Genomic DNA, 27,768 nt, shown 5'->3' with positions numbered 1-27,768 from the left:
ATTTTTATACATTAATCGTAAAATTCAAATGTTTGATTTTTTTGACTTAACATAAAAAGAACGCTGAAAGTCCACAAGTCATAACTACGGGTGAGTGAAAATTAAAACAAATTTCAATCAATGGATACATTTACCTATTTGATGAGGTAACTATTAAGTTTAGCATATAGTCTATCTACTATCGAGTTACCGACCGGTCACGGGACTAGCAGCCGTCTCGACGTGGTTAATGTTATTGTTGTGCTTTTAACTCTCGAGGATATAAGACCTAAACTTAAAGCGTTATACGTAAAGTTTAAGTGGGGAAAAAACAGACACCTTAGCAACCGGGTGGGGATATCGAAAACAAACGCAATAATATTGTTTGTGCGGTGTGTTTTCTTTTTTACTACTGTACGTTGCTCCCCACCCATAAAATAACTTTGCCATCATTACATATTTATTATATGGTGTTATTATACTTCTATACAAACCACTACTATTATTATTTTCTCGTGTGAGAGCGCGCGTTGCAGTGTTTCTTTGAATCAGATTTTTTTTTTTTTACTTGCCGCCATCGTTGAAGGCCACACGACCGCCGAATGCCCCGGCGGACTACAGAATTCATTCTGGTATCGCTGCCGCCGACATCACCGCCATTATCACACACATTCGACTGGTCGTAATATCCACTGCGTGTCAAGACGGTAGTACGTCGCCGGCACTGTCCGATGGTCCGACGTGAATGCAACCGACGACCGGTTTGAAAAAGGAAAAAACATTATTTTTCTTTGGGGGATTAATTATCAGTGTGTCACGTGTGTGTGTCGTGAGACGTTCTTTATCGTAGTTTAGTGAGTGTTTTGGCGAAGTTCTGTTGTTTTGCTTTTTACAATATTTTTAATAATATCATTGAACACAGAGTGCGGAGAACTGGTCACTCGACTCGAAGACCAAGGTTCACGTGGAGTAACTGATCTTAAACAATCGATACAGGTTAGTTTTGAAAGACCTTAGAACTAAAAGCTTGATAACAGGCTGATTGTAGTACTCGATATGTCAGTTCCGATATACATATTTCTATAAGTGCTCAATGTGCTCAACTGTTGGCTAGAGTTGTCTCGATGACTCTTGTACAATAGGCCTCACCCACTATTGATGAGGTAACTAAATGTTATGACCTTACCTCACCCAAAAGTGTTGAAGAGATATGTCCCCACGTGACAGGTGTAGGCTATGTCACTTTTACTGATACAATATCGCGTTGTAATTATTGATGCGATTTGATCTAAGAGCAATATGAACGAAGTCATTACTAAACGTTTTTGGAAGTATTATGATAATATTATTACGTATTGTTATGTGTGCTTGCGATTACTCAGCGGGTTTCGCGGGAACGCGTTAAAGTCTCCCGCAGACTCCGAAGTTATGGACAAGAAGAGGGGTAGGGTTCACGCGAGTTTTCTCATCGTTGCGATTAAGGCGATCAGATTCGAAAAAAATTCTCATGATTAATTAACCAAATCTGAGTGTGTTCACTTTTTACGTGTCCTAGAACCCTTTTTGAAAAACTAGTACTCTCCGTCGTATTCCAATAGGTAGAGGTTCTGCAATCGTTTTATGTAATATTGTTTTTGGACAAGTTTATTTCAGTACATATTAGCCAATTGTAAGATGGCAATAAAAATTAATAAACAGATTAAAATTTACATTTAAAGAAAGTTTATTTGTGTATTGAACGATTATATAGGCGATTACGACTATTTGTGAAATTTATTTTATTTTAAAAATCACACTTATTCGATAATTTCCTATAATAATTAATAACCTGTTATCACACTTTGTTAATTAAAATTCACTTGTTTCAGCGAAGTTATTTAAATATAACTACATAATCGGAATAATGGCGTGGAATATTTCTTTTGGTAAAAATTTCATTTTATCGACAATTTAAAGAAATTTTAATTATTGACTATTTACTTAACGACCTCAAAGAAATGTTATTTAACAACTAACGTTAAAGACAGCATTTAGATCCTTTACGAACGTTTAACATTTGTAATTTTCTTCGTAGTATATTAAAAATACTATTTTTAAATAAATTAAATTGACGAAAAAGGTTCAGTCAATTTTAGAAATACATTATAAATGTATAATTAATATATTATAATTGCTTAGGGCGTACATAGACGCAGCTAGAATAATATTTTTGTGGGTTCTAAATTAATTTTTCTCATGTCCAAAATTTTTCTTAAATAATATACAGAGTAATCAACAATTTCATTAACCATAAAATAAAAATAATATTGATAATTTTTTTATTGGTTTGTTTTAGTTCAATGTTTCTCTCAATTTTTAATTATGCAGTATATTTTATATTCATCCCTTAATATTATAAGGGTCTCAATTTTATTTTTCAAATGGCAACATACATAATTAATGAGCTAATTTAACAAATAATGATTTGATTAAAAAAAGGCTGATCGATAACAACTTTTTGACTAATACTTCAGAATTTATTAACATTTTAAATAATATTAGTTAATTATTTGTGTTGCTATTTGAAAAATTAGAGTTGGTACCCTTATAAGGAATGAACATAAAAATTCTTCATGGTCGATAAATTGAAAAAAAAAACATTAAACTAAATAAAACCAATAAAAAAAAGTATCAATATTATTGTTAGTTTTTGATTAATTAAGTAGTTTGTGATAAGTAAATCATTCTGTATATACAATTCTTTATATTTTTAGTGTGTTAATTTTTTAACTGGGAGAAGCTAAATCCTCTTTAGTTACCTTAGTTGCGCGTTTGAAGTTGTATTTAAACAAATATGACTGTATAGATTTAGCAGTGACGCCGATGTCAAGTTTTATGGTTATTGCATGATAAAAAAAATTCACTGAGATATCACCACCTGAAATTTTTTTTTAACTTTTACTGTTTATTACTTATTGTTAAAGTACCTTTTCGTGAAATTACGGACATTAATCAGGAGAAACATGTCCTCTGATGTACCACTCACTAAATATATGTATACAAATCAGATATATTAATAGAGATCTAGTAATATAATTAAAAGTTGATAATTCAGCGAGAGGCACTCTTTGGCCACTTTAAAATTACCTATGGTTTTATTTACACTATATTAATAGTCGAAATTTTACATTTTTTTTAAAGACCGTTAGAAATAAAAATATGTGACAGCATTTTGATGCTTTATTCAAAACACAAATAGAGAGGTACTTTGGTAACATAGTACCCTCAAAATTTTGATAAATTGCATTTATAGTTATATAAAGTAAGTTTTTAAATGGTGATGATATTGCACTAAGCACCCCCAACATTATTTTACTATTTGTGCCTGTGGTCTTACTAGTAGGTTTAGAAAAGACATATTTTTGGTTATTGGTGAGATGATAGCTATTAAGGATGTTCATTATAATGTCTTCTCTTTATGTCAAAAATATAGTAATTAATATTTAAAACAAATATAATAGTACGGTAATGTTGGCAATTTTTTAAACTTTTTCACTACAAAATTTTCATAATGTCATATTAATGAGGTCTAATCTCCAATATTTCGTTTATAATCGAAGTACAAATTGTCATGGCGAAAATAATAAAATAGAATAATTAGCCCATTAATTGTTTATTTGTCAAGCTTTAAATGAAATATTTTATATCATAGACACTATGTTTGTATTGATATTAGAACATTTTCAATTATGATCATGAGTACCTTGACAATAGACTCAATTACTATATAAGTAAATTCATTTTGTTTATAGTTCATTCATTGATAAATAACTTGTATTTATTGCTATTATATATAAATACAATTTCAAAACAAACTAAATGTATTTTTCAGTAATACTTGACCTGTGAAAATCAGCAAAAAACACACGTGCAAAACAAGTCCGCAAAACTGTATCGTACAAGTATATTAAATTCTTTACAATATCGTAATCGTCAGGTTATGTCGAAATTCGTGTGAATGAACTCGTACACAACTATATAGTTTGTCGGTCATGTGTAGTTTTGACACCGCACGATATTCGATCGTGACATGCTCCTTCGTTTTTTAGTAGTCAAAAATGTGTATATTTATAGTTGGGGGTATGTTTATTTTATTAAAAAATATCGATATTGTTACAATCTTAGCCACTACTTACAGGAGTACATTCTATATTGTTGTAATGTTTTGTTTACTGTTGTCAACAGCACCAGATGGGGAAAAAGGGCACGCCGAGATTTTCAATTTTTTTTTTTGACAAAATTACATAATCAAAAATTTTGAGCGAATGTTCAAAAAGTGCTCTCTTGTAGATGCTTTTTTCAGCGCCAATTAGCATTTGTTGTTCATTTTTTAATAAATCAATTCAATTCAACCAAGATAAAAACCTACCATCCCAATGTTAATATCATAACGGTAAACGGTGTACATTGTTATTGCCTTATGTCTGCTTAAAAATTGTCTCAAATAGATATTTTCCAAATCTAAGTATTTATAAATATNGTGTTCATTTTTTAATAAATCAATTCAATTCAACCAAGATAAAAACCTACCATCCCAATGTTAATATCATAACGGTGTACATTGTTATTGCCTTATGTCTGCTTAAAAATTGTCTCAAATAGATATTTTCCAAATCTAAGTATTTATAAATATATTGTACTTATTGTTTTCAGATTTTTATTATTACGTGAGTTGTATTTCTATCATAACATATAAAACCTAAATGAAGGGCCTCAAATTAAAGGACTCTCTGAGATTTTTTGGTATTCGCCTTTCCTATTTGGTCTATATTGTCGATTCTAACAAAATTATACCAGTAACGTTCATAATTTTTTATTTAACTTAATGTAATTAATGACTTGAATTTCGACTGTCCGCTAATTAATTAGGCATTAAACTCTATTGTATCCAACTCATTCTTCGCATTTTAAATTAGATGTAAAGTGTGGCAGATGGTGGCATTATCTTTAACGATATTTTTATAGTTGTTTTTAGTCAGTTGTTAACACAGCAGTTACATTTCCTCGATATCAATCAGTCATTTTCTAATTATTTTTGCGTAAAACTTTAAAATTTGTACATTGCAGTTAGTTTAAAATGAGGTCTCTATTTATACTTGTTCAATACCAGCTGTGGCCGTGGACATTTATTAAATAAACTTGGCCAATATTAATACTAAAGTCTGTTGAAAACCGATTCGGATACATTAGGTTAAAATATGGAAGGTTTTATAGTAATTTTAGTAGTTTAGAAGTTAAAACCGAGAGAAATGTTTTATCTGAAGCTAATAAAATTCAACAGTTTAATGAACGAATTCAAATTTATACAATTTTCTAAATTTTTTATTATTAGGTAGTATTCTGTGAAACAATTGTAAAAACGACGAAATATTGTACAAGCTGAAGGAGAATGGCGTCATCAATGTTTAATTTTTATGTTAACATTTTATTACTAAATTGAACTTTTTCCACGCGATGAAACGAACTATAGTCGTCTTTAATTTTGTTTGGGAATTATGTACTTCAAAGCTTATACTTATACAAAACAAAAAATCATTATGAGTATTATGAGTAAAGAGTTACAGCTTGTTTATTAAAAGTAATTGGGAATTAATATGTTCTACGCTTTTTGAGCTTATTGTTATTACTTCGTAGCTAATTGTAAGTTTGCGAACACTCAAATATTTTATTACAACTTGTTTACGAATTAAGTTGTAATTGTACTTGGAAAAAATGTATTTTTATTAATGAAATTAAATATTTAACAGCAGACGGTCGTTATTTAATTAGTGAATTTTTAATAAAATTACTTATTTATTATATGAAAAGTTATTTTTAATACAAATTCTGGTGGGAAATATTGAATACAATAATATTGTTGTGTGCCAATATCTAATTATACTTTAAAATTCAATCATCAGACTCCAAATGGTTTCTCGTAACCCCGTCACTAACATAATTCACTGCAAACATCTTAAAATGTTTGCAATCTTTTAAGTTAGAGAGTTGTGTATTTTACCGGTAAAATCTAATTAGTTTTAACGAGTGCTTTAATTTGTGTCGAATTCTTTACAGGATTCGTCGACTCAAATGCTTTGAATGAACACTTAGTTCTTTGTTAGTATTTTATAGTTGTTGGTATTTTAAATCTTGTTTAGTTATCTATTACTGTTTGATAAATTGCTTTTACCTTATCAAATAAATGATCACAATGTAATTGAAGTGTAAAATTTTGCTTTTCTAACTCACTACGCAATGATCACGCAAGTGTATCACAGCGTTCGTATTTGTTATGAACTGTGAAATTCCATAGTCATAGTGATAATTATTATTATGACACACGTGGCGTTAAGAAGATGTACAATATAACTAATGTGTTTTAAAACGATTAAACGTGCTACCGCTAGTGGATTCCAGCCAGTTTCCTGCCAGCAGCCTCTGAGGTGTTTCTATTGAAAAAATAATAGTATTTCGATGATTTGTTGTTACCCGACAAAAATTAGTCTCGCACACCTGTCTGCATAGGAAGACCTTGATTTCAATACGATCGCACCCGTTGGACATGTAACACGTCCGTCACACAACAGAAACGGAAGATACATATCGACATGAATTGACCATTACACAATGTAGTTTAAAAGAAGGACCACAGGACTGAAATATAGCTGAAAACCCTGACTAATCATAGTAGACGTGAGTGGATTTTCAAGTACTTCGAAGGGTAAAAGGAGAAAGCGACATACTTAGCATTTATTAATGTTTTTTTCGCGGGTCTGCTAATGGTGAAACCACATTATTTATTTTTAGAGATAAGCCAACATAAAAATGGTACTTAGTATGTTGGGTACTGTGTAGTGAAGCGCACAATAAAATTGAGTTAAGCATTAGCTTAAGAATTATCGTATAAATTGTACATGCTTACCTATTGTTACAATTTCAAATTGTAAAAAACATTGCTAGAAAACCTTTAGATCAAAATTAATTTCAGTCAAGTTAATCATAAATTCAGATCCTCTAAGTGCTGCATTTTATCATATACCCCAGAGAATTTATCTTAATTACTTACGTTGCAAGAAATTATTTAGTTTTTTTTTTTTTACAATTATAACAAAGCTAGTCAGATAACAGTAAGACGTGGATGGCATTTAGGAATTTCATTAAAGAGCAGAGGAAATAAATTAAGAGGCATGACCATTGTACTTGCATAATTTTGCGTTTTACTAAAGTAAAAATAGAGTACATTTATAAACAACAAATTATAAGTGATAGTTGCATGTAAATTTAACAGATACCTGCATAATGAATCTATGACGTAAAACTATACATAAAAAAATCCATTATGAAATCTCTCTTGAACTTATTTCAAAACCTGGAATTTTTTTTATTTAGAAAAAATATGATTGTCTTAAATTTATTTTAGAGATATTCCATTTATATCTTATATCATATATACAATATCACAAATGACAGCTCATTTATGTCAATTTAGGAATTATTATTTAAACATGGTTCATTAGTTATAATTAGTGCATAACTTATTAAATATCATTTAATGGGTAAACTATAACCTCTTACTGTCTTATATTCCGAAAGGGGTTTAATTTTATAGAAAATTAGACTTCTAATAATAATGATTCACAATGTTTTGANTACTTCATATTGGCTTAAATATCATTTAATGGGTAAACTATTACCTCTTACTGTCTTATATTCCGAAAGGGGTTTAATTTTATAGAAAATTAGACTTCTAATAATAATGATTCACAATGTTTTGAAATATTTTTTTATTCTAGTGTTCCATTAAAATAGAAACAATTAGCATAGTTGCATCAAAGTGGAAGTCGTGCGGGTTTCGTTAGCAAATATGTAATTCATTCACCGCCCACCGTTGTTTTAAAATAGTATTGTTCACACATAGATATTCTCGTATACTATCTCAAAGGAAATTCTTTGGACGCGATTTCATAACATTATAAATCAAACGTTAATAGTCCTTAGAGTAACCCATTACGTCCGACGAGAAAATCATAATATTATTTACATTATCAACAAGAATTTTTAAAAGATTTATTTATAGAGGACGTTTTTTTAACCTTAAATTTTATTTATATAATACTACTTTCATGAGTAACATTGTTTTTTTATCCGTAATGCATATTGCTTGACCAGTTTTTGAATGAGGCGTAAAAATGATTTTATCGCATATTTAAATGAATCCTTGAACGAGATTTGGAAGATATCATATCTTTTTGATGGTTTAAGTTAGCAAAATATATAATTTTTATGAGCCACTAAAAATCAAAAAGGGTTACTGGTCGTTTTGCCGCTTTCAAATGACGCTACTGCCTGTAAGACTGAGAAAATAACAATTTTCAGATTTTCCTTTTACGTACACTATAAAACCTACTTTTGTGTAAAATTTTATATTTCTACCTTTAAAGTTTTATTAATTTGATGATGAGTCAGTGAGCCAGTAACAAAATGAAAACTTTGAAATTCTCCCATTTTGATATGGCCTAACATTAAGGGCTATTTTTTAAAAGTGTTCTGAGTTGCTAAAGCCTAATTTATATTTTAAATTTCAAAAGCCTACATTAAGATGATATACGGAGCTTAGAAAAGCCGGGTGAATTGTTTTGTGTAAAGATACACTAGTATTTCTTGGTCAGATTATAAATTGTTAACAATGGACTGCCCAATGTGCTTCTAACCAGTAGTATTTTTTCCATAAATAATAATTCAAGTCTAATAACTTTCAAGTTTTACTTTAAGTGATTAAATCTGTAAATATTTTTTTTTCTTTTGCGTATAGAAAATAACACTTAAATAATTGTTTTGCGTATGTCTTTTGACATAATTTCCAGCATTTATCATTTTTAATCAAACAGTCACCTATACAGATTGTTATCTAAAGATTTGATTTTTCTTTACGTCGCTTTGTAGAAGTTTCATTTAAATGAATAGATTGAAAAGGTTTGAAGACGACGTTTTACATTTTAATTACAATACTTAAAATGAAAAAAAAAGGAAAAAAACTTAATCGCACTTTAAATGATACGTTGAATCAGTTACTTTGGGTACTTTGAATTTCATAGAATACTAAAATGAAGAGAAAGATTAAAATTTAAATAACATTATATCAGAGTAAATTTTCTCAGAAATAATGCGTATTACAAATACTGTAGGGATATGTTCTGGATAGTATATGGTTGGCTAATGATTAAAGTTTAAAAAAATGTTCAAGTTATCTTTTTTATATAAGGTATTTGATGTTATAATTCTGTTAAATCTTAAAAGATTATTAATTGACAAACTTCAGAAAATATCAATAAGTTTAAAATGAATGACAACCAAATAATTAAATGATTGAATATAATTGTATTTTCAAATAATAATAAAAAACGCAATCAATTATATTTAAGTAAATGAGTTGTAATGAAAATTTTATTCGTAATTTCAAGTGTATGTTTTATAATTTTTCACTCTACATAAGAGTGCCAATAAATACATTTTTTAATAACTTACTCTAAGCATAGTCTTTCAATTATTTATTTTTTGAGGTAATTATTATCAATGCCATTAACTACCTAAACACTATTAAATAATAACTTTAATATACTAAATGAATTATCTTTTTCTTATATTTTTCATATTGTTTTTCCAAGTCACGAATACTAAAGCTATTATTTATGCAACAATATTAATGTTTTATTGTGAATATATTTTCATTGGGATATTCTCATTGACTTTACTGTTAATATATGTAAAATAAAAACTTTGTTTTAATTCAGACACTGATTCAACAACATTATAATTCATAAAGTTTGAAAAATATGTCGATAGCATATCTCTGAATGGTAAGTTTTAATCAATACCATGAAATGATATTAACGTTTTTTTTGCAACCACTCGTTGCAATTACAAATAAAATCTATACTTAATATAAAACAACCAATTCCTTAGGTTATTTTGAACAGTTAAATATAACTCGAATGGTTTTATATTTTATTGAAGAACAACTTTATGCCGCCAAGTTTAGTCTATATAAATAAGTCGCGGTATTAATACACATTATCTGATTGGTATTCTCATTCATATTTAGGATTACGTTAAAACCAAAGAGGTAAAACTCTTACTAACTTTGCCAAAAAGGTTTTTCTAACTTGGTTAAACTGAGCAACATTTACTGAACAAAGCCTATTTGCTTTTAAATGCGACCTTAAATTGGCCACACACTTCCATGTTGATCGGTAAAAATGTATGTACTCCATAATGTTTTGAGGGCGTGTACGCACATTAAACATAGAACTTTTCTCGTAATACTTTCATGTTTATTTAAGCGGCTCGGGGATTACACAGGATAAGTAAAAGTGAAATTACAAATATTTCTACGAGTGTTTTCTGTTATTTCGGCAGTTTTGGCAGTTGTGCAGGTAATTAGTCATTGGGTTGCATATTTTATCATTGTTATTTACCACTATCAGATCCCATGACCATGGCACACATACTCCGTTCACAGTTACACTTGTTTGCTGTAACCGTGTGCCTCATACATCGTCAATGAACATTGTGTGAAGGAGCTTCATTCAATATATCGTTTTACAGCACCGACAGTCATAATAAAAATGCGTAACGATACGTGAAAATAAAATGTCGATTGTTTGTTTACTTGGATTCCGAAATTTTCAGGTCGGTTGGCGCAAAAGTTTAACTATAAATTGAACTCTGAGCTCGTGTTCCATTTATTTACCTCGTCTCGATGAGTGTGACTCGTTGGTTGATTAAATTTCGACTTGTTTACTTAGCACGTGAAAGGTACATACACCACAGAAATTTTCCAAGACGAGTAAGTCCACGCAACGCCTTCGTGGTCGGCTCGTTTTGTTTGTCTTTCCACGGAAACGGACGCGTGATTCATCAGTCGTCATGGAACTATGAGTTTCATCGGGTTTTAATATTTTTTCTATCGTGCGAACCAAAACCCATTACGTCAACATTATTTGATTACAAATCCAATACATTTTTTATCTGTAAGATAATTTTCCTGTTTTTAAAATTATAAATACGACACAGCTCATCAGCTGTCACGTTGTTATGATATTGATTTGTCCAAAAAAACACTATCAGAACCTGCGCGTCTATCATTCAATTCAGAGTGAAGTTAGATAAAGTTTTCAGGGAATAAAAGAGAAAAAATGTCCTTTTACTTCAAACACAATTATTATTTCTCTAAAACTCACCTGCGAGTATTGCTGCAGGTCCACGACAAGTGTTTGCTATTCATATGAAAAAATAAATATTTCCTCTGTCAAAATATCCTTTGAAAATCTTTTGTTTCACTAGCTATTAACATTTCATCCTATCCGATGTTTTCTGTCAATTTGTGATTATAATTTATTCATTTCAATGGACCATAAATCATGAAATAATTCGTTAATTGTAAAAAATCTCTCGTGCCTTAAAGAATACGACCACGTGTTATTGGCAATCGTCGAGACGACCATTAAAATTTCGTGACAAAGCGTTTAGTCTGTAGAATACAATTTAATACATAGGAAATAAATTATGCCGCTTACAATGTTTGCTTGTAATACTGAAAATGTGTTCGTTAATTATGATCATTTCAATGTGACGTGCGCATGAGTTTACTTAATACACATGTTAAACCATTTACCGTTCGGAAATGACATTACAGGAGACTAATGGTTTTAAAAATCATTTTTAATACATTGGACAACAGTCAGTTGCTATCAATATTATTTGGCCTAAACGATTTGTAATATTATTGATAATAATATTGTATATTCTGTTTGGCTTTTGGTCTGTCGTTGACGGCATATACAACCGAGTAACAATATAACTAGCAGTATTGATCATCATGGCTGTATGTCGAAGGATAAACGAGCGTAGGCTGTGGTGAATTTGCATTAAAAAAATTATTATCGTTTTTTTAATTTTCTATAATATGAAATGCACGAGAATATAATACGAACTATAGTATGATGTGGGAAAAAATTTTCATTGCCATTTATCGCTGTAAAAAAATAACAATAATGATAAGATATACAACAAATAAATTTTGCGAGTTGATTGGCACCGATTTTTATGCCCAAGGATGGTTTGTGTCGTATTATGAGGCAAAAAATGTGTGTCGTTGAGGGCATTTTACTTGAATTTGAATGCATAATAAACATTGTGCAGCAGGTTTGTTCACAACACAGTAAATAGTGACACGGTAACCGACAAGTTTGTTCTGTCCTCGCGTACAATTACTACGTGACATTAAACGGTAATTGCCGTAGAATTGTATTTGGCCGGTGTCATACTGTAGAAACACAAATTTATTTTGTATAATATTTAGCTTATTTTAATATCGTTTAATACATTCGAGTCGGTATTATAATAACATCCTTTAATTCAACCTCCACAATATTTGTCATTCTGTTTATCTATTGCTTAATTACATTTAACGTTTCCATGGATACTGTTAATCACGTCTGGACATTTTATTTGACAAAAATATACTCAAATAATTATAGTACTTATGTTTTTATTCGATTTATGCATAATCTTCCCGGCATTAAACATACGTAGATCATTATTAATATCATCATTAGTTTTTCTGTGTTTTATTTGGGTATTATTTAAACTTAAACCTAAAAAATATGACTTAATTTTTACTTTCGTTATAATATCCATATTTTAATATCTCATTTGATATTAGAGATACAAACATATTAGTACAGATTTACCAATTACTACAAACAACATGTAAAACCTAAAAATCGTATTTTTCCACTTACTATGTTTGGGTAGCTACAGAATTGGTAAAAACTCATAGATCTTAGAAAATCACTGTTTACGTTAAATTGTTATTTTTGTAGTTTCCAAAAACAAAAATAATATTAAACGTTGAAATAACTGTCGTTATCTTTAAAATTATTACGACTTTATTATTTTTTATTGGCTGTTATAACAGTTTTATAGTGCAAATAAAGTATTCTATAATAAATATAGTTAAGTATATTATACATTGGTACCACAACATTTATCAATAAAAATGTTGATTGTCGCGAGTTGGAAATTTACTTCGAAATCAGTTAACATATGTTAGATTAGCTTAGGATAATAGTTTATGGAAGTTTTAAGTTGGCATGTTACCTTATTTTAAAGTACCTCGTGAGTGTTTGACAAGTTGCCATTAGCTCGGAATGGGGTCATTGATTTGTGATACATATAATTATGGTCATTATTCTTAGAGTATAGGTAAAGTGCGTACCCCTTGAATAGTTAACTAGTTATCTACCAATCGATTTCAAAATATCCTCAGTTAGTCAAAAGTTTAAGAATCCAGAATTTGTGATTTGCGAAATTTGACTACTAAAATGTATTATAGTAAAAAATACTTCTTGATAAAAACATTTATCAAAAAATTTCCTGGGTATTACACATATTCGTGCTTATCTCTTATGTTACTATTTGGCATTGCAAGTATTGATAACATTTTGTATTTTATGTGATTATTAATCGTCTATGCGAATTTTAAACCCTAAAATTTAATTTTGCGCCTTTTAGAAGCATTAATATATATTTTTACACGTCAAACGTTATTACTTGACGTCCATCGATAAAATTTTAAAAAATCATCTACTTATATGTATTTAAATCGTACTGATATTATTCTAGTATTCTTCCAACTACGTCGAAGGTCGAAATATATTTTGCTACAGTTAATAAGTTTCCGGAATGAGGCCATTGTCGTGCTATCCACATAATCTCCTTTTTATCTTCTTAAATACATTATCTGTTAAAAAAGGAAAATTTCCTTTTGACCCTCGGACAAAACTTTAACTATAAAACCGAAATGGTATTTATAGACACTCTTAAAAAATATGTCCGAATTTTCACATACATGTAACGGAAGTTTTTAACGCATACAATGCAAGGGAAAAATTTGGTAAATACTTTATGTCAGAATTACACTAATTGTATGTAAAAGTAGTAACGTGTATATTAAAATTATTATTTTGAAGTATAGGAATTTATGAATCATGTCTTACAGTGAATGTCTCAGTTTTTTATGATCGAGTAAAATCCATTTAGCGTTATATAATTTTTTAATTCTAAAGAAACGTATCAGATATTTTTGAGAGAAATTATGCTTTTCATATTAATCAATAAATATACAAGTCTAAATAAATAAGTGAATTGGTGTTATTATAGGAGATACTTAATAATTCACTACATCATGTGACACTAGATGTCGCCCTTGAAAAATATTGAAACTTAATTGATTAAATTAAACATAACCAAATAATTTATACATTTATTTAAGAGTTTCTTAGTATGTAAAATAAACTTTATAATGACATAGAAAACGAATAAATACAGTCAAGTGTGTTTGAAAAAAATGATAAAATTCGTAATAATTTTTAATTAATATTTTCATTATCAAAACGAATATTGAAGAAATCATATAAATAATATGAATAACTTAGTAAAATATTAGTTGTTTGATATGTAAATACATTACGCTTTTAAACTTACCTCGATTTCTAAAGATGTATTACTAACGATATTGACATTTCATATAATACAGTAAACTTATAATAGATATGCAAGAAAAAACTCAATCGCTAAATAAAAATATTCTTAAAATATTGATAAAATAGTAAAACAAATACCTTAAGACGATATCCTTCTAATTATTAAAACGTTATTTTTTTCGATAAAGGTTTAATTAAACATTCCAAGAACATTATTTAACTTTTCATAAAATCTATTGAGATCTTCATGGTAATAAAATATAAGTTGAACCTTTTTACATTTATATTTGGAGATTTATGCAATAGAATAATCTGAACCTCGCAAAGTTCAGTTTATTCTATTGCTACAAATTTACAGAAAAATTACACAAAAACTGTACGAATAAGGAAATACTTAAAAAATAAATAAGTGATCTTCAGAAAAAATTAACCTGTTTTTTAAAGTGTTGAAATGTCTACCTAAAAAATATCTGCGTAGGATTTAGCATTATTTTCTGACAACTATATTTGGCATTATATTCTATAAAAGTATTACACTCAATATTCCATTTTATTTAAATAACAAAATATAATTGTCGTTTTGAGGTAATCTTTTGATGTGTATTTGTAAAAGTGAAATTTAATTATGAACAATACAATTTTTGCGACCCTGAAAGACCCTCGCCTACTCGTCTCCTACAAACCGCTTACAAACATTGAATACCACAAATGAACGGCTATGACATCAACGTGACCAAGAGTTTAACCTAGAATTCTGTTAAAAGTTTATAACAATTGTTGGGTAATTAGTTGTTTGTTAACTCCAATTAGGTTAATTAAATTAGTCACTAAACGTCAAAATGTGTAGGGTGAATTTTATGTCGAGCTGTTTGTTTTATCATGTGTTTACTATATTTTCATTTCGTTAAAAGAAAATATGTTAGCAGTCATGTGAGAAAGGAATATTAGGGAAAATAAAAATAACAATGATAGAAAGATGATATTGTTGCCATGTGTAAAAAGTGTCATTGAGCGTGGATGCTTTGGGGATATTAACAAGTAACCTAATTAAGTTGCTCATATTACCGTAGTAAATTGTTTACCAAATAATAACAATAAAAATTCTTTAAATGCTTAAAAACTCGACATTTTGTCAACTTATTTCAGTCTATATTGTACTGAATCATATTTCGATACATTAAGTTTTTTATTAAATTAACCTGCTCGATTCACTTTCTGTTTTTCAAAACATTAAGGAATTTATACAATCATAAAAGTCTTTCGTTCGTTACAAAAGTCTTATATAATTTTTTTATACTTATTTTACATGTGAATAAGTCGCTTATGTAGTGCTTGATGAAGAGATAGTAGTTACTATTATTTGTTACATACCATCTAACATCGTGAGTGTATGACCTAGAATAAAAGACACTATAATTATGTATGTTTGTCCGTATCCTATATAGGCTTGTATTCATTGACATAGGCAAGTAAAACAGTTGCATGTTGTTTTAGTCTCTTTGGCCGTTCTTAAATTCGATATAATTGAATAGAATACTGACTACTAAAGGCGATAAAATGGTTATCGTTTGATTTCACAAACCTTTTCATGAACATTTGAACTCTCACACTCTATTACCTATACATCTTATGTATACCTATACATCTTATGTATTTTGTTTATAGTAATACTTCAGTAGTAATTATCTTCATATGTTTACCAATGAATAATACATAGATGCAATAATTACTATTCCCAATACTTAATGTAGTTGATCAGGTTATCATTAATCTAGTTTTAATGAGGTTCGTGACATTGCATTACTAAATGAACAGCCAACATATGGTTGCAAAATATTTACATTTGATTATGATTCCTTCTTAGACTTAAAAATTTCGATTTTTGTTATTAATTTGATCTACAAAGCAGTTTTAATTATTTTTTCATAACACGTAATTTAGAAAAGTAGAAAGCATAACTATTTAATGGTGCATTATATTTAATAATTAATTAGACATTAATTGATCAACAACTAAGATACTAACAATAAGTTTTAAATAGCTGTTGGCTTTTATACATCAATATTTTTACGGATTTAAACTTGCATTGTGCTCAATAATTTCAGTATCAGTTTTCTTTATTTTTTTCTTATGCAATATGGCGTTATCTTTACACTTAGGTGATCATAATGCTCATCCATATCGATCTAGGTGCCCTACTCGTGTACATTATGTAAACTTTTTGTTACGGCGCACAGCTTTAACTTTGGGTAAAGTTTAAGGATAGACTGCATGATGTGATGAATCTGTTTAGGTAAATTGTATAATAATATATAATATAAAATATGTGTAAAAGACTGTGGTATGACTAAGGCAATAATTTAAAGTTTTTATTTGACAATAACGGAAGATTTATATTTGACAACACGGAGAAAATTTGCGTTAGATTGAAGACAAGTGCTTAACATGGAACTAATGTCGGTAATATATGATTAAGTTTAATCGCTATTACAACATCCTCGGTTTCGTTTTTCTTCAACTTAATCCTAACATCAAATCTCCTGTACTTCGCGAGCTGTGCGTTATAAAAGCACTAAGTTGACGGATAAGACTAAGGCGTTGACAACTTGTCATTTATCATTGTTATTGAACTTAGTTTTTTCTCGGGGCGGACTTTGACCCTGAGGAAATCCTAATTTAGAACCCGATCTTAATCATATAATAACATTTCTGTTTATAACGATCGAATTTTTTATGCCTTAGGACTATTGTTATAGTTGAAAGCGTGCAAATATTTGCGTATGGAGATTTTATAACCTTGCTAGTTTCAGGAAATTGAAAAATATTTCTGCAACTTAACATTACCGTCACGTTTGTCCCATGATTTTAATTTGACGATGAAATATATTATTCATCACAAAAACGCACTAAAAGATACATGACGACAGTTGAACTTAATAACAGCTAGTAGTCATTGGTATCTACTCCATGTAAGTGAACAGCGACAGTCACAAGTACAGTGTCTTGTGTGGTTAAGTGTTATGGGTTCGATTTGATTAGTCACGACGACTTTACTAGCTATTCGCAGAGTTATAGTACACAGTTAACCTACTGGTTACCGACAGTAAATAATTCGTGTAAGTTACTTAAACTGAGGGAACACAAATAGAACAGATACATATTATTATAGTAGAATACCGGAAGCTAAATGATTATGTAGACAAGGTCGTTATCTTGCTCTAATAAGTAATTAGTTTGTATCGCTCACCTACGCGTTATAGTATTTTTCTAGAAATATTCAAGGTCGGCTCTAGACCGGAATGTTTGTATTTGAAAAGCATGTGCTTATCAAATATCCAGACGTGTGTATTTTGGGTATAGTGACGTGGCGGGCGTGGTACGGATTTTTAAAGACACTATGTACACACGTACCGACTTCCGGGATTTTGGTCACTTATAATTTTACTAATTTTTTTTATGTCCTTTTCCAATTGTATTTTAAGTTCAAACGAATTATTTTCACGTGATTTCTGTTAGTTTACTAAGAGAAATTATTATGGTTTGTTATTGTTCTCTTTGGTTTTGATGTGTCATATTCTTAAGATTCATCTTGATGTTGTAATTCTTTGTATTTATACATTATATATTTATATATTATAAGTTCTTAAGTTCGTTATGGTATAAATAAATTGTACAATTGTAATAGTATGTAGGTGTTAGTTGAATTATAACTTATTATTATAACTTACTATTAAAATATAAAAATATCTCTAGTAAGGTAGGTGCAGCTAATAGACCTTATACAAACAAAGCTAGGCCTTATTACCCATACTTACCTTAGTATTAGTAATTAGTCAAAAATAATTAATAATCGGTTAGTTTTGCTAGATTTTAAATAATGAGTTTCCTTAATCCTCATAATACTTTTAAGTAAAGAATAATCATCAATAAAACTCCAAAAACTTATAATGTGGATCATAAACAATAAGAGTATACTTTATGTTGTTTTAATAGTAAATATCATTATTATTAACAAGATATGTTGTAGAAATGATTTTATGTTAAATAAATGAGCCGCAATATCCTTTAGAAAATAATTATACAAAATTTCCCAATGTTTTTTCATTTTCAATGACCTATTGTTTACCTTCAATTACCATGTCGTAGTATTTATCGGAATAATTATTATTCAAGTGTAATATCTATGATTATACAATGGATAATTCTATAATATTTGAAAGTTTTACTCTATATAATTATGCAATTATAACTGTGTACTCTAATTGAAAATTTATACTTCAATATCCGTGATAATAGGTAATATTCAACACCTATTTCCTAAAATTTTATTTAGGTTAATTAAAATGTTTACACTAGTTTGTAAAATGTAAGTGCTTATTTGAAACTTAAAACAGAATGATATCCGTTCTCTTCCAATATGTAACGCCGGATCGAAACATTTACTTTAAATTATGTGCGACATTGTTCCGGATCTGAAGTACATATAAACTTGAAATAGCTCCAAGTAAATTATATCGGGACAAACGTTTTAATGCATCTTAATATTGCTTAAAATTATTCTAGAATTCTAGAAAATATCTTTGGCACTAATATTGTCCTTAAAGTTCAATAATATGAATTGTCATGTTAGAGGAATTTATTCAATTAAAATGACTATTCAAGGTACTTAATATGTTTGGTTAAAAAGTCGCGGTCTGACAATTTTGTCTGTCTGTAGGTTTATTAATACGAAATATTTGTAATAATATGAACATTTACATTATATTGTATAAATTGTCTACATTGAATACAATTTACTGTATGCTAATGTACGGTAAACGGATAATAATATATTGTACGATATTTTTACGATAATATTTTAGTTTTAGGGTATAAAATCCTAAAGTTGAGTCACTGCATAATAAAAAAAAAAAAATTTAAAACCTATAAAACTTTTAGTGGTACCATAGGCAAATATAGAATAAATTTGGGATCTAAATAATAGCAACTTCTCTGTCAATTATATCTTAATATTAATATACACATTTAAATTTTTTCTCTATGTTAAGAAGATCGTTTTAATTTTTAAAGGATTTATAATTAGCACTATGTATATGTTGTATTCGAGTAATTAATTATACATGCATGTTTTGTTTAGCGTGGTTATATAAAATTAAATATTTATCATATAAGTATTTTTCAAAAAGCAACAATAAAACTAAGTAAAATTTAGTTGTTCGAAAAATAATTAAAGCTTTGAACGAGTTTCAGTTAATACTTTAATGATAGGGTTATAAGAATCCATGAAAAGCAATTCTTTCATAATAAACGTAGAAACTTGATTTGAAGATTTTAAACCACTTTGTTAACGTTAACACATGAAACCAACTATTAAGTAAATCATAATATAATTTACTTGACTATAATTGGTTTTACAATATGTGTTAACAAAAGTGGTTTAAAATCCTCAAATTTATAAGATTATTATTAAAGAATTGTGTTTCAATGAATTCTTATAACTCTATAAATTATATATTGACTCTTATATTCTATAATCATTTGCGTACTGAGAGGGGGTGGATAAGCAATATATCCTTCATAATATCAGCCAATTAAAATTTTTAATAGCATTAAAAAAAATTAATATCTTATCCATAATGAATCACTCTGTATAGTATTTTTTAAAACTATGTAGTACATAAAAGTACATCAAATTTAGTAACGAGCTGATCGATATTACTATATTTTTATTTATGTTCGATTGTTTGTTTTATTTTATTTTTTGAATCTAGTGTTGGAAATGCTCCTTAAATTTTTATTTTATGAGGTTTAATGAATTTAATATTTAAGTTTTCAATAAGGTATGCATTGTCACTCGCGACTTATTGACATAATTTTTATTAACCAGGAATAAATAATTGTTAAACAGTTATATTTTTCGACGTGACTAGGAAATATAAAATGACATTAGATGCGCTGGATGCGTTGGATAACCTTATTTTTATTTATTCCCACCTTGTTCGTAAATTGACTAATACTACTTTATTAATATATATATATATATATTAACTTAATATTTTTTGATATAAAAATACTGACATTTGATTTCCAAATCAGTATTTAAATTAATATTTATGCATTTATTTTATTATAAAGTTTTTAAATAATTATATACCAATAGAAGAGTAAGGAATTTCCAGGTAATGTGACACTCTTTGTCGATTGGTTAGGGTAAATTTTAAACTTCCAACTAAATCAAATAACTCTTCCTTTAAGTATAAATCAGTGAAGTAAGTTTCTAAAAGCAAAAAAACAAATTATAAACTCCGTAGTATATTATTTGTTATTTTCTAAGAAATAAATTATTTTGTTTTTCTTTATTTATATATCTAGTATTTGACTTCTTATAATTGAACGGAACTGAAATTATGATCCATATCCTTGGTTGCCACTTGGTGAACAGACAAAAGCTTTTGAATCTTGTGATTTATATACCTTTTTATTTGAAACGTTGTACTTAGATAAAGTCTAACACTGTAGAATTCATTACGAGTACAAAAATAACTTTGAAAAATTTATTTAAAAAAATATTACTTTTTTACAGTATATTCAATGTAATTATAAAATTTAGATGATCCTCTACTAAAAAAAAAAAATTGACTATAAAAAGTTATAAAAAATATGTTATGTTTTTTACTACAATAAAATATCTTGTTTAATTAACGAAAATGAATTGGTGGCTGTAAATTAGTAATAAATCTGTAATTTTATAGGGTATTTTTCTAGTGTAAAAATAGCACACACTGTTATTATACATTTATAAAGATTATAGAAGTTACTGTCTTCTTAATTATTGTTATATTTATCTATCATACTGTTTAATTACTTTAAAATTTATTGGTATCAGTAAGTATCCATAAATATTAATCATTGTAGATGGTACGCAATTTTAGTGTTTTGTGTATGGAGGGGGTATAGAATTAATTTCTATGTCCACGGTTGTATGCTTTTCATTGTAAGTTAAATAAGGATATTTTTAATAAAACATGCATATTGTTTGACATTGAAATTTTTGTGACTCATTTTTATCTTGGATTTTTTGAACGTATCATAATCTATTTTTCGATGTAAATATTTAATGTTTCAAATCGTAACGTTTTCAACGTAAAAATATGTTATTTTAAGCAAATAAATAATTAAATCCTATCGCCGAAATAATATGATTCAGAATAATAGCTGTATACAACTATAGTAATTAGTCTAAAATCAGTCACAAATGATTTTTAAAACTGGTGTATACTAACGCTTACGTATTTTTGTTGTGTATTTGAAAAATATTACAATTATTATTATAAAATTATTTGAATAAGTGTCTAAGTCTTAGCGTGTATTGGAATATAATTTGTATAAGTACATTTATAATTATCATAGTGTTTGAAAATGAAATTTCATGTATATCGTATATAAAATTGCTAATTTTTATCTCTTTATTTGGTAGGTAGTTTTCAGTTAACTTATCATGAAGCTGTATTTTTATACATCTATTTTGATTTCACTTGGTGGCCTTCTTTATGTGAACGGATATGAGACTGGAGCCCCTGTGTTAACATGTCGGACAATGGTGCCCGGACATGGAGAGGCAGCGCAAACTACTCCGGCTCCTTATCGAATTTTACCATCTGATGTCACTTCTGGAAGGGTTAGAGTGACTCTTACTGCACCAAAAGCTAATGATTATTTTACTGGGTTCCTGATACAAGCTCGTGTTCCTAGTGCCGGAGATAATGCGGTCGGATCTTTTGTCCAAGTGCCACAAGATTCACAAACATTAGACTGCAATGAAATAACAGTGAGTTCTAAACACACTTAGTAATATATTTCATAATTTAATTGAACTTAAGTCTCAATATTTGTATGGTATCGTTTTAGGGATCTGGAGTGACACACGGTAGCAACACAAAGAAGAAGTCGGTAGAGTTTGATTGGGAAGCACCAAGTAATTTCGACGGACAAGTACAGTTTGTGTAAGTTTTTCAAGTGACGAGATATTAATAAAATAACTATTTCATTTTTAAACTCGTTAAAAATCAACTCATTTATTTTATTGAAAAAATAGGGCCACGGTCGTTTTTGATTATGCAACATTCTGGACTGGTATAATTTCAAGTCCTGTTCAAGTAAGAGGAACTAGGGATGCACCATCATTAAATAATCAAAATCCACAAACAGCCAGAGCAGAACAAGTATAATATTTTTGAATTTGGTGGTTGAAATGTTGCTGATAATCAATTGTTGTAAAAAATGTTTAGGGTGTTAAAGAAATAGAATCCAATATTTACAATGAATGTGGAAGGAGTAAAAATTGTGTTGGATCACCTCCAGGATGTATACAAGCCTCCAATTGCCGAGCTGTTGTTGCTTTAACGCATTTTAGTGGAAGATATCAATTTGAAATGTTAGCTCACGATAGCAAATATGTAGCTTTTGGTTTATCTGATGATAACAAAATGGTAATATATTTAAAACACTTTGCGAATTATACATTAATTTATAAGTTCCTACAACGTTGACGGAACTTTTGCAATGAACACTATATTAATATACTGTTAGTTATAAAAGATAGAATTTTATAAGCAAGTTGAGATGGATTTATCCAAAAAATAGTAAAAATGAAATTCGAATTTTAAACTATTTTTAAGATAACGATAGAAATTTGTTTATGTTATATTATGGTTTCTGTCTCTAATTATATAATACGAGTGTAATAATATTATATTGTTATATTTCAGATTCTGTTAAATTAAAACATTATCAAAACCTTTTTATTCATTCTATGTAAACGTTGAAAATAAACAAAGCATACTTATAAAATATCGGTATCCTACAAAAAAGTTTAAAAAATAATTTAATTGAAATTTTTTAGAATTCATAATTTTAAATTAATAATTTTTACTAATAAAGTAATCAAAATTTTATTTTTTTAATATATTATAATCTCCGAATTTATTATGTCGTTTAATTAAAACGGATTTAAGAAATCAATTTACCACATCAATTAATGATGTGGTAAACTTAAAATTTAAAGGCATCAAAATTTTTAAATTTTATGCGCCTTGATTTTAATTCTTTTCAATTTTTTATATCGCTTTGTTAAATGTCATTTACATTTTAGACATAACTTTAATTGTTGGAACAAAAAATGTTTTAGTTATTTGAATTTTATTAGGGTGGTGATGGTGTTATTGAATGTGTTCATGAAGAAAGTGGCCGTGGTAGCAGCGTTAGTGCATATAAATCGTGGAATGTTCCTTTTCGAAAACAAAACAAAAGGGTAGATGATCTGTTTGGTGTTAATTTAGACAGTGCTGCTATAGTAGATGGTGCAATTTATTGCAAAGTTTCTTTGGATTCTCTTATAAAAATCGAAGATAGAACATATGATTTAGACAGGGAAGAATACTTTGTGTTGTTAGCTTCAGGGTCCTCATTAAAACGTAAAGCAATTGCAATTTTTAACATATTTTTGGCATATTTAACGTGTACTTTACATTTTACAGCTTTTAGCGTTGGTTACCATGATGTTGCTTTTTCAAGTAGTCCTGATAAAAAAAGACTCAGTCAATTAAAAGCCGCCCGTGTACTCGATCCTTTTTACAACGAATGTGGTGAAACTAAAAATTGCTTTGGATTACCAGAAGGATGTTTGACAACTCAAGATTGTGTTGCTGTAACGGCCGTAAAGGTGGATGGAATTAGATATATATTTGAAATGAAAGCTAAAAATGCTGCGTATGTAGCGGTCGGACTTTCAGATGATCAAAAAATGGTAAATCTTTTAAGTAACAAAGTATTACATTAAGTTATTACAATTTATAATTTTATACAAATGTATAAACTATAAGAGAGCATGTATATAAGTAAAAAGTGTTAAATAATTAATTAAAAAAAGTTTTGATTTAAAATAAAAACAAACTTAGTGAGGATAAATTACATATATACATAAATACAATGTATATATATATAAATAAATTTTAACACGAAATTTGATAGTAAATAAAACAGAAAAATAATAAAATATTAAAGACTGTGTAAAATAATTGGAGAAATGTTTAATTCAACCCTTAGTAAAATGATCAGTAATAGGAAAATTTATGCAAATAAACTGAGGTTACGAACGAAATTGGCAGTAAATTTAAATTCTACTAAAAATCCAACCTTAAAAAAATTTATTACTTAATATAAAATATACTTTGCTAAGAATAAAAAGACTAAAATAATTTTATTTTATACAGGGAGGTGATAGTGTTATAGAATGTGTTCATGAAAATACAGGATCCAATCAAATTAAAGCTTATAGATCTTGGAATATTCAAAATCAAAAAAACAATAAACGTGTGCCGGTTAGTCTTAACTCAATATAATTATTTTTTATTCAAGACTCAAATTAAAAATAATTTGCTCAAATTTTAATCCTTTTAGAATCAAAATGAAATTACTTTACTAAATGCATCGTATGTAGATGGTACTATTTATTGCAGTGTTTTTCATGAAGCAGTCACAACTATAGAAGGAGTTAAATTTGATCTCATTCAAAATAAATACAACTTATTACTTGCCGCTGGTACATCTTTAAAAGGTAAAAAGGAAATATGGTTTAAAAATGTTTTATATTTTGGAGAACACCCATTTTATTTTTTTGATTTTAGAGCGAAGCGTAGGTTTTCACGATTTAGCTTATACTTCAACAGCAGAAGCCAGTTCATTATCAGAAATCAAATCTTTAAAACCATCGTCCAAAATTTTGTTAAGGTTGCATGGAACTTTTATGGTTGTTGCTTGGATTGGAGCAGCTAGTATTGGAATTGTTGTCGCTAGATATTATAAACAAACGTGGGTTGAATCGTCGTGCTGTGGCAAAGATTTATGGTTTGGGGTAAGATAATTGCATTTCAAAGAAAATCATCAAGAACATCATAATTATAAACATATTTTGTTTATTTTAATGAATAGTGGCATCGCTTGTTGATGATGTTTACATGGATTTTATCATTATCTGGTTCAGCTTGCATATTTCTTGAACTCGGTGAATGGGTATCAGGCCCTAGTCAAACACATGCTATTTTAGGTGTAACAACTACCGTACTAGCATTTTTCCAACCTATATTTGCCGCATTTAGGCCACACCCAGATTCACCAAAAAGGCCAATTTTCAATTGGATCCATTGGTTAGTTGGAAATGCTGCACATATCATTGCAAGTAAGTTATTTAATATTTATAAATAAAAAATAACAATTGACGATTGGTAAAATTTCAATAAACTTTATTTATTTTCTTTTCCAGTTCTAACAATATTTTTCGCCGTTACGTTGAGTAAAGCAGAACTACCAGCTTGGGTAGATTGGATTTTAGTGGTTTATGTAGGATTTTATGTCATTATACATTTAATTTTATCGGTACGTAATCAATTTATAAAAAACACGGCACAGTTTAGTAAAAATAATTTTCAAGTATATTTGTTGTTCACATTTAGATATCTGGTTGTTTAAGTGAAAAATCTGGTAGCATGCGAGTAAATACATTCCCTATGAAAGATCTACATAATGGAAGAAATTCAATGAATTACGAACAGCAAAAAGATAATCCAGTAAGTTTTTATACACCAAATAAATTTAAACTGTAATCTAAATTTATATTGTAATTAATTAATACTTTTTTAGCATTCTGGATTCAGAAAATTTTGGTTGTTCATTCATGTTTTATTCATTGTTTTGATAACTACAATTTTGGCATTAATTGTTTTCTATGCGCCTATTGAACCAAGATTAACTGCATTACGCGATCAGTTCGTCTAATTAACAATCTTAAACATATTATACTTTGTGAATTTTGTATTATATTACTTGTAAAATTTCTTGATAATTTTTTATTATTTATTAAACTAAAACTTTTAATTTAAAAAATACTTTTTTGTAATGATTGATTGTTTCCGAAATTTTACGAGGATTATTACTTTAAAACTAATAAATACTTTTAAGATAAATCTGATTTGAAATATTTTCTTCGAAGAATGAGTTTTTAATGGATCTTAGTTCTTTATTACTATTATACTTAATTTCTCAATTCTAGAATTATTTTTATTCGGAGGAGTTATTCAAGTTAGATACATATTATTTTATGTATTTTTTAGAGGTTTTATTCATTAATTCATGATTTTAAGTAAAACTTTGTACTCCATTGTGTGTTAAATTTATTTTACATTAGTTCCTAATAACATTTCTTTTTTAAATTTTTAAACAACAAAAATTTATAGAAGTTTACTTTCTATAAAAAATAAAATTTTAAGTTGTTATATTGAAGTTTAAAATATATCGTTTTTATTAATTAGATATGTATTCCTGAAAAAAAAATTTATTGACTATTATTTACCAAAAATTATTAATTATATTTTATACATTCAGTACTTATTTACCTATTTAAATATCAAACATTATAAATGTTAAATTTTTGTATAATGCTCTTTTGAAGTTATATTTATTTTTAATTAGTCACTATTTAAAGCATAATACACTTTGTAAATAATATTAATTAAATGATTTTAATCATATGTTAAGTGAATTTTTTAACATTAAAAAAATAATACTTCTATATATTGATATATTAAATAATTTTTTTTTATATTGAATACAATTTTTAATAGATATTACCTATATATAATGGTATTTTCAAGACTGGCGTATTAATCAGTTAGTGAATACATTTTACATACGTCCGTAAAATCACAAACATTTACGCTGTTTTATTTGATTATTATATTAGAGATTTATTATTTAACATAAAAAGAAGTTGGTACCCATATAAGAGATAAAGGGTGAAACTAAAAAGTATTGAAACACTTATAAATTGAGAAATAAATACTACTTAAATAAGTAAAAAAAAAAAATCTCAGAATTATTATTATTTTAGAAGAAATCTAGTAATGCATGATAAAATAAAGGATGCTTTTGTATGCTTAACTCTTCAGAATGTTAAATTTTAAATATCTATTGCTAATAAAAATTTGTATGTAAATAAAAAAAGTGAGAAAAAAGTATTAATTATTTCATTATTTTTCTTAAGTATATTTTTTCTGTCTCTCTAATACAAGAAATAGCTTATTTATATATGAGGCACCCAATTTAAAGGGTGACTCATTAATCATAAACCACTTAATAAATTAAAAAATGAAAATAATATTTAGAATTTTTT

General features: G+C 27.9%; 1 protein-coding gene across 2 annotated transcripts; it reads left to right on the top strand.

Annotated features, from left to right (window-relative positions):
- The first annotated feature begins 495 nt into the window (after window positions 1-495).
- LOC126895499 (putative ferric-chelate reductase 1 homolog) lies at window positions 496-26,549 on the top strand. Of its 2 annotated transcripts, XM_050667435.1 has the most exons (14): window positions 496-975; window positions 22,021-22,371; window positions 22,452-22,546; window positions 22,639-22,765; window positions 22,832-23,032; window positions 23,749-24,016; window positions 24,080-24,348; window positions 24,815-24,922; window positions 25,002-25,158; window positions 25,229-25,455; window positions 25,533-25,779; window positions 25,864-25,976; window positions 26,054-26,167; window positions 26,241-26,548. In XM_050667435.1, exons 2-14 carry the CDS (start codon window positions 22,042-22,044, stop codon window positions 26,373-26,375), a joined length of 2,391 nt encoding a protein of 796 aa, XP_050523392.1. In that variant the 5' UTR covers window positions 496-975; window positions 22,021-22,041; the 3' UTR covers window positions 26,376-26,548. The 2 variants fall into 2 exon arrangements, with proteins under 2 accessions (XP_050523392.1, XP_050523393.1); XM_050667436.1 differs by lacking the exon at window positions 496-975 and having other exon boundaries at window positions 26,241-26,549.
- Window positions 26,550-27,768: the final 1,219 nt, after the last annotated feature.

This window comes from Daktulosphaira vitifoliae, unplaced genomic scaffold, assembly GCF_025091365.1.
Source record: "Daktulosphaira vitifoliae isolate Bord-2020 unplaced genomic scaffold, ASM2509136v1 Scaffold_1, whole genome shotgun sequence".
Lineage (NCBI taxonomy): Eukaryota > Metazoa > Arthropoda > Insecta > Hemiptera > Phylloxeridae > Daktulosphaira > Daktulosphaira vitifoliae.
The sequence above is the reverse complement of the archived record's forward strand: the minus strand, read 5'-3'. Positions and strand labels throughout refer to the sequence as shown.